Source organism: Mizuhopecten yessoensis, unplaced genomic scaffold, assembly GCF_002113885.1.
Source record: "Mizuhopecten yessoensis strain PY_sf001 unplaced genomic scaffold, ASM211388v2 scaffold10565, whole genome shotgun sequence".
NCBI classification, from domain to species: domain Eukaryota; kingdom Metazoa; phylum Mollusca; class Bivalvia; order Pectinida; family Pectinidae; genus Mizuhopecten; species Mizuhopecten yessoensis.
Window position 1 is genome coordinate 370,788 of NW_018408610.1, and position 13,973 is coordinate 384,760.

General features: G+C 34.1%; 1 protein-coding gene across 1 annotated transcript; it reads left to right on the plus strand.

The window, feature by feature from the left end:
• The first annotated feature begins 227 nt into the window (after positions 1 to 227).
• Positions 228 to 13,791, plus strand: LOC110461101 (kynureninase-like). The gene is made up of 10 exons (XM_021514387.1): positions 228 to 335; positions 897 to 958; positions 5,356 to 5,427; positions 6,229 to 6,303; positions 8,025 to 8,171; positions 8,923 to 9,021; positions 10,431 to 10,557; positions 12,540 to 12,625; positions 12,985 to 13,218; positions 13,558 to 13,791. The coding sequence occupies exons 1-10, from the start codon at positions 320 to 322 to the stop codon at positions 13,678 to 13,680; spliced, it is 1,041 nt and encodes a 346-aa protein (XP_021370062.1). The 5' UTR covers positions 228 to 319; the 3' UTR covers positions 13,681 to 13,791.
• Positions 13,792 to 13,973: the final 182 nt, after the last annotated feature.

Consider the following 13,973-nt stretch of genomic DNA (forward strand, 5'->3'; position numbering starts at 1 on the left):
TTTTGCCTATACTTTATTTTAAAGCAGTGTTAAAGTATTGTCTTGGATTGTTTTGCCTAGTGTGATTTATCAAATGATGGCTCATTAAGAAAACCATACTTCTCAATCCGGTACCAGTGTTCGAAGACATCTTCTATCTGTTAGTGCTTTCTGTGTATCCTCATTGCTAATATTAATTCTTACGCAATGCTGAAGGAGAAGAGCACTATAGTTTGGTTTATAAATAAGTGATTCTCTTTGTGACAGAGGAGCACATGGATACACAGATCATGCAACAGGTCTTCCATGGGCAACATGTGACGAGGATCTGGAGTCAGACATGGCTACACTCGTTGGTTAGACGATGCTTGTTCTTTTATTGTGAAAAAATGAAACACTTTGGTAGATGGCAAGAATTAAAAGAAGACGGATTTTATATGTTTGCTTGGGTTTAACATCCTTGCAAGATTTTAAGTCATCTGAAGACGCGTTTAGAATATGAGGTTATTCCAATAGTCATTTGTTTTTATTATTTGTTAATTTTTATGTTTCTTTGTTATGGTTATTATAAAAATAATTTTGATTGCATGAAAGACTAAATCTTTCATTGATTGACAGTTTTATTGCATAAGTTTGTGGTTTGTGGATCGGAAAAGACACTGAATAAGAATGGAAAAAAGGGAACGGATTTCCTGGTATCATAATTTTAGATTTTTTAATAATGATTTTGTGTACAATATTTCACAAAATGTACATATCTCTTAGAATGCTTTGCATCTAACTTAGGTACTTGAATGATTCCAGCTAGAAATATGGCACTTTTTGAAATATATCATAAAAAATTGTTGATTTGTCTAGTATTAAAGAAAGTTTGAACTCTTCATAATAACCGTTTGTATATTTCAACGAAACTCTAGGAGGCATTCCGGGAGAGGTAGCCATCATGAACGGGCTGTCAGTGAATCTTCATTTATTGCTGGTAAGTAAATGATAAACCTTACAATTTGTTAAGTATTAATTTTATTTTTCTACTATCCTGCTTAACTGCATTATTTATAATATAAAAAAAACAAAAGTAGAAAAATAAAATATTTGAATAAATAACAGATTAGCGAAATTGCAGTGAGATAATATCTGTTTCAACGTTTGTGTAATAGTCATGCAGTAAGTCAACATAACGAAACTAGAAAGGTTTTACATCGGGGTGTCAAGTGTACAAAATCTTATAGTGACAGTGTATTAGTTCATCGATGCACCATGTTACTTCAGCCTATAATGACATTACTATAAATAGTTCAACAAATGTACAGACTTTACGTTTCAAACATTATTAGATATAATCAAAGTAAACAAAATGGCACATTAAAGAAATAGAAATAACAGTAAATGGTCTATCATGAATGACACAAATATCTTAATATCTTAAAAAAAACAAAGACTGTCCGTTGGCATAGTCCGTTTCGGTGGCACATTGTTGCCATGGACTTAGACTTAAGAGCTATGCATATCCTTAATATGAAACTATGTCTAGATACTTTTGTAAATTTTGCCGAAATATTTTAGATTATATTGCATCTTCTGCGCTTATGTTGACATCATTTTAATTTCATGTCATCACACGTTAATGATCAGTTTTCAGTGAATGACAGAATAAATATATCACCATAGTTCTCAGTTTAATGTTTACGAGAATTATCTACAATATTTTAGATAAAATAAGAATGGTTTTAATGTTTGTTCTTACTTAACGTAGTGTGTTCCAGCGCTCTTTTTTTATATTTCCAACGAAGATGAGTTCGTATTGGTTTGGATTTTGTATCACTTCGAATTGCTTGCCTATTTATTAAAGCAAAACATGATTAACCAAAGATAGACTTAAGTATTATTTCCATTTTTACTAAAACATTTTGACTCCGCATTGAGTATTCGGTTTCCAGACCTCTTTAATAGAAAGCTAGAAACCTATTGTGTTCTAATCGTGACATTTGTAAGGTAAAGGAGCCTCCGAACCGCGTAAAAATAAACATGTTTTTATTGACGTATTTCCGTGTCGTCATATATGTTTATGGTCAGGTATTACTTATAGTAAACACGGCATAAACACTAGCAGATATCAACAAGACGATTTCGAGATGTTCCTGGGAAATGTTAACGTAATGAACGTTAGGGAGATGGTCCACGCAATAATTACACGAACTGCAGATATACATCTTATCATTTAACGTCATATATTCACACATGCGCGGACAATGACACGGGACCACATTACTTCTAAAGTGTCATTTATTGGGATTTTTGTTGTTGTTGGCAGATATGTTTCATGTTACGCCCGCACATATAAATTACATTGAATGTATAAAAACGAAGCCATCACAACATATGCTGTCAAAGTCGTTGCAATTTTATAGATACAAATATTCTTAATATCAAAGTGCACTAACTAAATGGAACTCAAGAATTCTATAAATATTAAGATATGTATGAAAATGTATCAATACGGGCGCACTTGAGAATTGCATATTATTTAAAGCCTCTGGTTACATGTTACTGACATATATATGATACTAAAGCCTCTGGTTACATGTAACTGACATATATATGATACTAAAGCCTCTGGTTACATGTAACTGACATGAATATGATCATAAAGCCTCTGGTTACATGTAACTGACATGTATATGATACTTAAGCCTCTGGTTACATGTAACTGATATGTATATGTTGCTAAAGCCTCTGGTAATATGTAAATGACATGTATATGATACTAAAGCCTCTGGTTACATGTGATTGACATGCATATAATGTTTTAGCATCTGGTTACATGTAACTGACATGTATATAATGATAAAGTCACTGGTTACATGTAACTGACATGTATATAATACTAAAGCCTCTGGGAATATGTAAATGACATGTATATAATACTAAAGCCTCTGGTTGCATGTAACTGACATGAAGATGAGCATAAAGCCTCTGGTTACATGTAACTGACATGTATATAATACTAAAGCCTCTGGCTACATGTAACTGACATGTATATAATACTAAAGCCTCTGGTTACATGTAACTGACAGGTATATAATGATAAAGTCTCTGGTTACATGTAACTGACATGTATATAATGCTAAAGCCTCTGATTACATGTAACTGACATGAATATGTTGCTAAAGCCTCTGGTAATATGTAAATGACATGTATATAATACTAAAGCCTCTGTTTACATGTAACTGACATGTATATAATGATAAAGTCACTGGTTACATGTAACTGACATGTATATAATACTAAAACCTCTGATTACATGTAACTGACATGAATATGTTGCTAAAGCCTCTGGTAATATGTAAATGACATGTATATGATACTAAAGCCTCTGGTTACATGTGATTGACATGCATATAATGTTTTAGCATCTTGTTACATGTAACTGACATGTATATAATACTAAAGCCTCTGGCTACATGTAACTGACATGTATATAATACTAAAGCCTCTGGCTACATGTAACTGACATGTATATAATACTAAAACATCTGGTTACATGTAACTGACATGTATATGATACTTAAGCCTCTGGTTACATGTAACTGATATGTATATGTTGCTAAAGCCTCTGGTAATATGTAAATGACATGTATATAATACTAAAGCCTCTGGTTACATGTAACTGACAGGTATATAATGATAAAGTCTCTGGTTACATGTAACTGACATGTATATAATACTAAAACCTCTGATTACATGTAACTGACATGAATATGATCATAAAGCCTCTGGTTACATGTAACTGACATGTATATGATACTAAAGCCTCTTGTTACATGTAACTGACATGTATATGATACTTAAGCCTCTGGTTACAAGTAACTGACATGTATATGTTGCTAAAGCCTCTGGTAATATGTAAATGACATGTATATGATACTAAAGCCTCTGGTTACATGTGATTGACATGCATATAATGTTTTAGCATCTTGTTACATGTAACTGACATGTATATAATACTAAAGCCTCTGGGAATATGTAAATGACATGTATATAATACTAAAGCCTCTGGTTACATGTAACTGACATGTATATAATACTAAAGCCTCTGGTAATATGTAAATGACATGTATATAATACTAAAGCCTCTGGTTACATGTAACTGACATGTAAATGATACTAATACCTCTGGTAGTATTAGATGTAAGCAGGTAGAAGTATTGACACTTGTGTACATGATTGAGATTAATTGATTTTTCATAGAAGAACAATTGATTGTTTTCAATGTTGATACCATTTTTGTTGTTGTATACAGCAAACACTATAGGTGTTTATACCAGTATGTGTTGCTATATGAGACTTAAAAATGACCTTGAACTTGGACATTCATGTTTGAGTGGAGAACATTGTGAACATGAACCACACTTGCTTTTAAAAAAAAATCTATTTCATCTTAGAATTACATGTATAATCTAGCTGATTGGAACAGTTTGAAATCATAATGTCTAAAGAGAGATAAGTCGTGTTTTATAAATAATATTCCTATACATCTGTATGTTTTGGAAGGGAGACAACTTTCATCCCGTTCCAAATTGCTGTTTGTGAAATGTTGATAAATGAGATAAAAAGATAAAAAAAGAAATAAAAAAATAAACTATAATATTTTGTCCTGTCCATAATTGCCTTCAGACATTCACATCTATCTACACAATTTCAATACTGACATTTGTATTTAATTTATGATGTTTATGTGATAAACTTTTTTTTTTTAGTTTATTGTTATAGTTCCACTTACTAATAAAAGGGGAAAACTATGAAATTATTCGAAGCAGAGTTTTTGGTAATTTTTGTAAAACAAAATTGAATGTTTTAATTTGAATTAAATCATCTCCACAGTTTAATAGATTCTGCTGGCTAATTACGTAAGTTGGACCCTACTAAATACTTCTCTGCAACAATATGCTGTAACTTCTTTAAAAGACAAGCAAACTATTCTTGTCTTTGTCGAATATATAATTAATAATGTAAGGGAAACGGTAAGGCCTGTATATAGAAGATAAGTGATAGGACACTCTACGTTTATTTAGTGTTTGGGCATAAGCACGAAATCTTTAAATTCTAAATTATAATCAAGTCAGAAGTGATCAAGTCCCAGCGAAGTCAGGACGACGGCCCTGCCGTAAGCTTAAGTAATAGTTGTGAGAAATGATTAAATCCATTTCATCACAAAATCTGAGTTTCAGCATGATAATGGTTCAGAGAAATCGATGAAATTACTCAGTGAATAAAGTTATTAGTTATAAACGCGTTGACGTATCTAAACAACGGAATTGTTTATTAAATAAACAATTAGAAAAAATCATATCAAGCATAATTATTGATTATTTGCAGACATCTTTCTACCGACCAACTCCTCATCGTCACAAGATAATTTGTGAGAGTCAGGCTTTTCCATCTGATAATGTAAGTACGTTAATACTTCACTCATGCGAACAGCTTATAAGCCATTTCAATACACATTAATATAACATTAATTGTCTTGTTGTATTACAATTCATCCCATTTTTGTACTATTTTCAACTTAAGGGATTATTGTAAATATCGGAAAAAAAGTCACTGGAGAGAATTTTATGAAGCTTTGTTTTGTTGCCTTAGTATATACCATATACGCTGTAAACTGACAATTCGGTCATGTGTTTTAACAGGAAGGAAAACACGTTTTTTGAAAATAATATCAATAATATTTCATATATGAAATTGTTGTAATTACGTGATTATTAATTCCGGATCCATTGTTTGGTTTAGTATATGCCTTGCAATGCATTATGGGATTTTTAATAAATACTGTTTTGAAGTGAATGGCGGTTCTCCTGGTTTTCCCTGACACATGTTGTAGAACACAACAGAAAAAAACGACTGTTTGGGTCATATTTCTGTGAGCAAGTTTAAAGCTTTACTTCGTAAATACAGTATGCTGTACGAGGTAAACTTTTGAAACAGGATACTTTCATTTCTTTCTAGAATTATTATTTCTTCAATTTTCAGAGAGCAGTACAAACACTGTTATGTAATGTAGCGTGGCTACTAAACTTACATCAGCGGTCATCAACTTTTTTGTCGATAACCTCACATTCAAGCCTTCGCCAAAAACCAATAGGAATTGCATGTAATATAGTATATATTCTCGATTTGTAAAAAACCAGATGCAAGATGTGAAAAGGTTTATATTTTACATTTTCATCTTACATGCCTTTTTTATTTTAGTATGCATATCAGAGCCAGATATCTTTACACGGCTATGATCCAATCACGAGTTTAATATGCGTGGAACCTCGAAAGGTAAGATTACTTGTAGGTACGTAGGTGCAGATTTGGTTAGTTGTTGCAGTGAAAAATTGGCCGCTAGATTAAACTTTTAAAATACGCATGTTGTAAAGATACTGTGAACCGTTTTGGGCACATAACATGGGTCAAAACACCTTGTATAAACAGGGAGGGAGTTTACAAGAATCGCAAACGTATTAATAACTTATTTTCGAAAGAGTATTGTATGCCATAATTCATATCTGTCTGAAATAAAAGCAAATGCCAATCTAAATAAAATATGTTAAGTTTGCATCAGCTGCAAAAGGACCACTGTGAGCTTATGCCATACCGTGTCGTCCGTACGTCAACAATTTGTTCAAATGACTTCTTCTTCTTAACCACTGATTTGAATTTAACTACATTTGACTAGAAGCGTCCCTAGTTGTTGGATATTCAAAATTGAAATAGCGGGGCTGATCCCCCAGGCGGCTGGGGGGCAGGGCCAAAAGGGGATAATTGGCCTATATTGCTATAAACGACTTCTTCTCTAGACTTATACACTGACTATCAATCATATTTCGTTGGAAGCATACATTGGATGTGGGAATTCAAAATTGAATAAATGGTGGGGCTGACCCCATAACGGGCTGATGGATGGGGGCCAAAATGGTTAATTTGGCTAAATTACTTTAAGGGACTTCTTCTCTGGATCTAAGCGATGTTTATCAACTATATTTTGTTGGAAGCATCACTAGTTTGAGGATTGACAAGTGTACAACAATATTGGTAAGAAACACTACTAGGTGGGGGTGAAGGGAGAGGTTCGAAATTGCACCAATTGTGGGGTTGACACCTCAGGGGGCTGAGGAGCGAGGCCAAAAATGGTAATTACGATTCTTTGCTTTAAGCGACTTCTTCTCTGGAACTAAGCGATGTTTATCAACTATATTTTGTTGGGAGCATCGCTAGGTGGGGGATTTACAAGTGCTCCAATAGACAGGCTGACCCCCGGGCTAAGGGGTCGGGTCAAAAATAGTTTATTACTTGGAAATGGTTGAGATTCCCACCCTATAACCACATATACAATTGCGGAGTAAAAAGAGATGAATGCACATATACTTCCAGGATGGCCCTTGGGTTTTTCCCAACCCTTGGAGACCTAGTCCCTGGGTCATAGCTTTGAAATGGTTTAGATCCTGATCATGATATTAGTATTGACCCTTAGGTCTGGCCACACCCCTTAAGACCTAGGTTCTGAGTCACAACTTGGAAACAGTTGAGATCCCCACACTATAACATTATTTACAATTCCTGAATATAAAGAGACGAATGCACATACGCTTCCCGGATGGCCCCATGTTCTTATTCCCTGGGCAATAGCTTTGAAATGGATGTGATCCCCACCCCAAACCCGTATATAAAATTGCTGGGCGTAAAGAGATGAATGCAGTAATGATATTATAATTGACCCAGGGGTCTGACCACAAACCTAGGGACATAAATTGCTGGGAATGACAAATTGAATACAGATATGCTACAAGGATTAGCATTTTTTGTATGGCCCTATTCCTGGGATCTCATTTGGAAAATACTTTGCTATGATTGATCAGATATCTAGGTGAGCGATCCAGGTCATCTTGGCCTTTTGTTAGCTGTGTTATTATTGTTGTTGTTGTTGTTGTTGTTGTTGTTGTTGTTGTTGTTGTTGTTGTTGTTGTTGTTGTTGTAGTATAAACAATACGCGTGCATTTCAGGGTGAGATGAACTTGAGAACGGATGACATCCTCGCAATGATAGAGAAGGAGGGGGAATCAGTAGCGGTGATCTGTTTTGGAGGCGCACAGTTCCTTACCGGTCAAGTCCTGGACATGCAGGCTATAACTGAAGCTGGGCATAATAAAGTAATACACATTTATTGCTTCAATGTCCAACTTTGTAAACTTATATTTGCATGTACGTGGGATGAAATTAACATAACTTATTTTGTAAGTTAGAAAGTACATACTTCATAATCCATACATATAGTGTCAACTGAGGTTCTTATACGGAGTTTTACATAATATACCCCATATTCCTGTGAGGGCCTTAGGCTGATATTTGGTCTTGGATTTATAATGGATTAAATTATACACAATTTCTATATTATAAAGATTTCATTTGATACATTCACCTAGAGTAGGCAAATTGGGATGTTGGAATACAGTATAAGATCAATATGCATGCACTTTTAGTCCCTTACGATATATTATTGCTATTTGTCAACTGTGTCACTAAATAATGCAGTTTCATATATGACATTTTGGTGTATAAATATGGTTTATACAGTGTTGTGATTAGTTGTCTCTAATATTTGTGTTTGTTATGTATGTTTTACGACTGTTCGATTTCTTTAAAAATGAGTAAATAGTATGTTTGCATTGTTAACTGAATACCCTATCACTCGTCATTGCTACTTCGACTCTTGCTGCGCCGAATATTTCCAATTTCATATTCATTTTTTTAACATTAGGCATGTAGTAGATTATCCGAATCGAATCTGTGAAATAATTTACAGGAAATACTATTCAGAATTATCTATCCTTTGATAGATAATGTGGGGTGTCCCGGTCACCAATTGTTTGTACGGAGAGTACTTTTCATTATCTTTTGCAGGGGTGTTATGTTGGGTTCGATATTGCCCATGCTGTCGGTAATGTACCCCTCTATCTACATGACTGGAAAGTTGACTTTGCTTGCTGGTGTACTTACAAGGTAACACAACATTTACAAACTGTACAGTTGCTGCTTTTCGTGAGGAATTGGTCATTTTGAAAAAGCAGATACTAAAGGAATGTAAGATTCATTTAATCGGTCTAAATAAAACGAAGAAGAGCTATATTAATGTATTTCAAACGACTTGAGGGAGGGAAATCAACTTATCTAAAAAGCATTCATGAACTTAAACCTCTCGAAACAGTTCTAGATGCACGTTTGCATTTCAAAATCGCGAGTGTAATCCATTTTTTCAGCTGAATTATAAATACAATGTTATTTTCAACAGAACTCATTTCGAATTCCGTTCGAGGTATAGCATGCACTTTTCATTGGTTCCATTTGTTTTGGGGTGTTTAAAATTCCTCTTCTTTTTTTTCTTTTTTGGGGGGGGGGGGGGGGGGGGGGGGGTGTTACATTTCAGTTTTAGTTTCTATCTTGTTTGTAGCATTTGCATTCTCTCTTGCTCCTTATATAAGGTGACTTAATTAGCTATTTCATTTCTTGATAAACTTCGCGTAAAGTACGACTGCCTATTTATCACATACCTGTTGAATCTTGTTATAGTAATACAAGCAAGTTTCAGACCATGAAATACAATGTTCTGTAATGCACATTTGCAATACGGAATGTTGTATTTACCTACTAGGTGGAACTACTGTTTATGGGAATCCCCTTGTCATAGCGAACGGAAAAGTTCCCGGTATTTGCAAAAAATACAAAAGTTTATAAAATCTTTGTATCGATCTCTACCAAATATGGAAAGTATGTGATACAAGCAAGACCACACACTTGTGTTTTTCTAACGAATCAGAAAACACTCATTTATTGCGCGGCCGTATATATTCGTCCGCGCAATAAACTCGTGCTTTCTGATTCGTTAGAAAAACACAAGTGTGTGGTCTGCATATATATCTGAGTATGTAATTTTGTGTTTCACCGATTAACTTAAATAATGTTTGTTATAATATTTTAAAGAAATACCTGGTAAAAAAATATAATATATGATATTGAGAACATCTGATGATAATTTTCCTTTGTGCAGAGTTAACTCTCACGCTGGTTGGGCGACCATGTTGCAGCTGTTTTGCTACTCAGAAACGTGTTCTAATTATCAGGATTTCCATCACAGATGAGCTCCTGTTGACCCACAAACAGTTAATGTTACACTTCATCCTGTTCTCTGTTGGAGCTGAATAAGTCGCATGGTCGATATAATGACCTTATTTCTCTCTATAAGAATTCAGTCAATGCATTAAATTATCAAAAAGTTGTTAAATCCCACATCTTTGGTTACCTACATATTTTCGTGTATTTTATGTCATGTTGGGTGTCACATGTTGTTTAATTGTTTTTTCTTGGATATGTTGTGTTTTTATGTTAAACCATTTTCTATGCATTGATTTCAGTACATAAACGCGAGCGCTGGGTGTCTAGGGTGCATATTTCTACACAGGACGCACGAACAAAACGATTTCCCTAAACTTCTGGGCTGGTGGGGACAGAAAATTGAGAGCAGATTCATAATGGATAACAGTAAGTTAATTTTATATATATATTTTTTCTTTTGACATTATATTTTCTTTCTGGTTTGTGGAGCAAGCACTAGGTAATGCTCCATGTCCGTCCATCAATCCACCTGACCCTGTTACTGGTGTACCACAGTTTTCTGTTCTGATCTTTTGACTCTATGATATCATCAACATGCATGTAGGTACATCTCAGAGGAGCAATATGGCGTGTACGAAAGCAGGGTCACTGACCTGCAATTTTTAAAAATCTGGTATCTATATTGCAATATTTACATTTGCATGATATTGTCACTATATAAGCTATTTGAAAGCTGTGTCGTTGATGGGACTTTAAATACCACGCACCACGAGACATAATTCTTAGCGTATTAATACAACACCGACCGGAACTACCATATCCAATGTAAATAAACAAGACGGCTACTGAAATATCGCTGGGCAATGTAATTTTAAATGTGCCAAAAAAAAGACAATATTAAAAAAAAACACTTGTATTACAACAAAACAAGACTAAGGTCTACGATATCGTACAAAATCCACATAGGTTGAAATAACCAATGGCGGCATAATAAACAACTTTAACATTCATTCAATTTATCAGAAATATCGTCTGTTACATTGCACTGATCAACAGGGGTTCGTTACAAATGTCTGAAATACACATATGCTATAGAACTACTGTTTTGAGTCACAGCACACATAAACATACACAAGGCATATATGTATTTAAGACATTTGTAACGAACGCATGTGCTCCGTCGCAAGATCACTCACTTCAAACTCTATCAGTATCACGCGTCTCTCAGCCACGGTTTCCTCAGTTTCTAACGACATGTCAAATAACGATGCTTTTGTAAAATCTACCGACTGTAGTCAGGTTCCCATACAATCATCAAATAAATTCACGCCTGGATTCTTCACAAATTCGAACTTTTCTCTCTACTCATTCAACTTACAAAAATATCTCCCTCGTGGAGGGCAAGGTCGGATTTACGGTGTTCACAGTATATATTTATCCATGCGCGAAATTTGTGAAGGGGACAAGTCGAAACAATTTCAAATCTTCCATTCAGCTCAGATTTCTATTGATAAACTTAAATCACTCTATATACATATCATACCCAAGTGTATTGATAGTGAATCGTGGACTAAAATTGATGTGTTTGTTAAAAGTTCAAAGTACTACTTTGTTTGCCAATCAGCACGCGACAACATGCTGTTCCAACTATTGAACGAATTTGTGTGGACTGTCGATAAGGCGGGAATTTAAAATTTAAAATATACATTGTAAGTTAGAAAAGAACATAAAAGGCAGAGAAAACATAAATATAAATATTGAACTGTTTTTGTATGGTATTTATGATCTACTTGAACAAATCATAATACGCGCTAGCGCATTATGATGTTAGCTTGCAAAGCTGTGCCATTCAAATAGATCATAAATAACATACAAAAACAGTCCAATGCTTTATTAAGAACTTGCCTAGCGCATATTTTCATCATTCTAACAAGCCAGATTTTCAAACTTGCTGATGAAATCGAGAAAACGCAACATTTGGTATCAAAACTGTGTAAATTTGACCTACAAATCATTTCATCAACATTATGTCCAATCTAACCATGGCAGTACAGCAATTCATAATCATTAGAAGAGCTTTAATTTATGGAACCATGCTTTTTGTGGCTATACAATGTATCTAACGAAATTTGAAAGAATTCTTTATTTTCTTGCCAGGTGCCATATAAGCACACAGTGAGAAATGTTGGCAATAACTGACAACTTTTCAAATAAATTAGTCTTTTTAAACACTTCAGGAAGCATCCTTTACGCTGACGAATACTGTCATTAAGTCGTATTATGAAGGTAATTAAACATAGTCTCTGTTTACAAAGGATTAAAAAATCAACAGGTAATACAATTATTTTTCGGATATTCTATTATTTTTCTAATTTCCTTATATTGAACTGAGTTTTTTTATTTTGCAGATATGAATCTAACCCCTGGGGCTCGAGGCTACAGAGTCACAAATCCACCCCCTTTATTATGTGCGTCTCTCAGAGCCAGTCTTCAAGTAAGTATTATGAACGATACATTATTTAATTAAAAGAAAAAATCAAAAAAATCAAAAAAAAAATCATCAATTAATCAAAGTAATCAAATTTATGAAGGAAATAATGATAGAACTGCATATTGATTAATACTGTATACATTAAAACGAAACATAACGGCAAAATTAATTCGTGAGACGCGTTTATGAAGAAATTGGTTAAACAACGAAGGGACAAGGGCGTTTTGTCAATTATTCATACCATGTTTATGAGATTTCGTCAACTTTTTACAATAAATGAGTTCCGAATTTAATTGTTAATAGATAAAATTAAATTTGTCTCAACCTGTAACATTAGAGTTTGTTTTTTATTCCATTTTCAGATTTTCAACAAGACGACTATGGGGGAGATTCGCACTAAATCAAAACTGATGATTGCTTACATGGAGTACCTTATCCTTCTGAGAAATAAATGCAGCACTAACAAACCTCTCACGTCAGTTATCAACATCATCACACCGTCTGATCCGGAACAACGCGGAAACCAAATGTCTATTACGTTCCCAAATCAGGATGTCGCTGCTATTTTTAAAGAGCTTGAAAAGAGGGGTGTAGTGGTAAATATACGTAAAACATTGGTTCTTGAGAAGAATTTGAACTTCAGTGCAAAAGTGTCGTGTAAACTCACCTGTCATAGTATTACATCACCAATATAAGCTAAACAATGAAAAATAATTAAACAGTGCTCATGGCGCATGCGATTAGAAATTATCATTTTGATTTGTTCCTTATGCTTAAAAAAACCTGGAATTTACTGAATTTTAATGTCAACTAGACATTGATCTCGCGCGTTAATGTGTCCACAAAATTATATCGCACTTTCATCGTAACATCCCTACTAAAATGCATTATCGTTGTATCAAATGCAATGACAATTCTAATAAATTATTTTTCAGTGTACCATCAGAAAATCTTCCGTGATACGTTTTGCCATTGCTCCCCTGTTCAATTCCTTTGGAGACGTCCATCGATTAATGACGTGTTTGGACCAAGCATTGATGGCTGTCAACGCCAAGTAATCGACCAAAATACCGAAGGAAGAAAATTTCATGATTATGAATTAACAGCAGTCTTATTGATTATCTTTTGAAATGAAAATGTATTTAAATACATAAATGGATTTTTAATACTCCAAATGTGGGTTGTTTTTTTATGGCAAAAAGAAACAAAAATCAGAGAAAAGAGGATCAACTTTTTAAGCATATGTGTGGTGAAAATGTGTTGTTCCGAATAAAAGAAAAAACTGTTTTTGAAATAAGAGTTGTAATCTTGTAAAAACCACGTCCCCCCCCTCCCCCCTCCCCCACCCCTA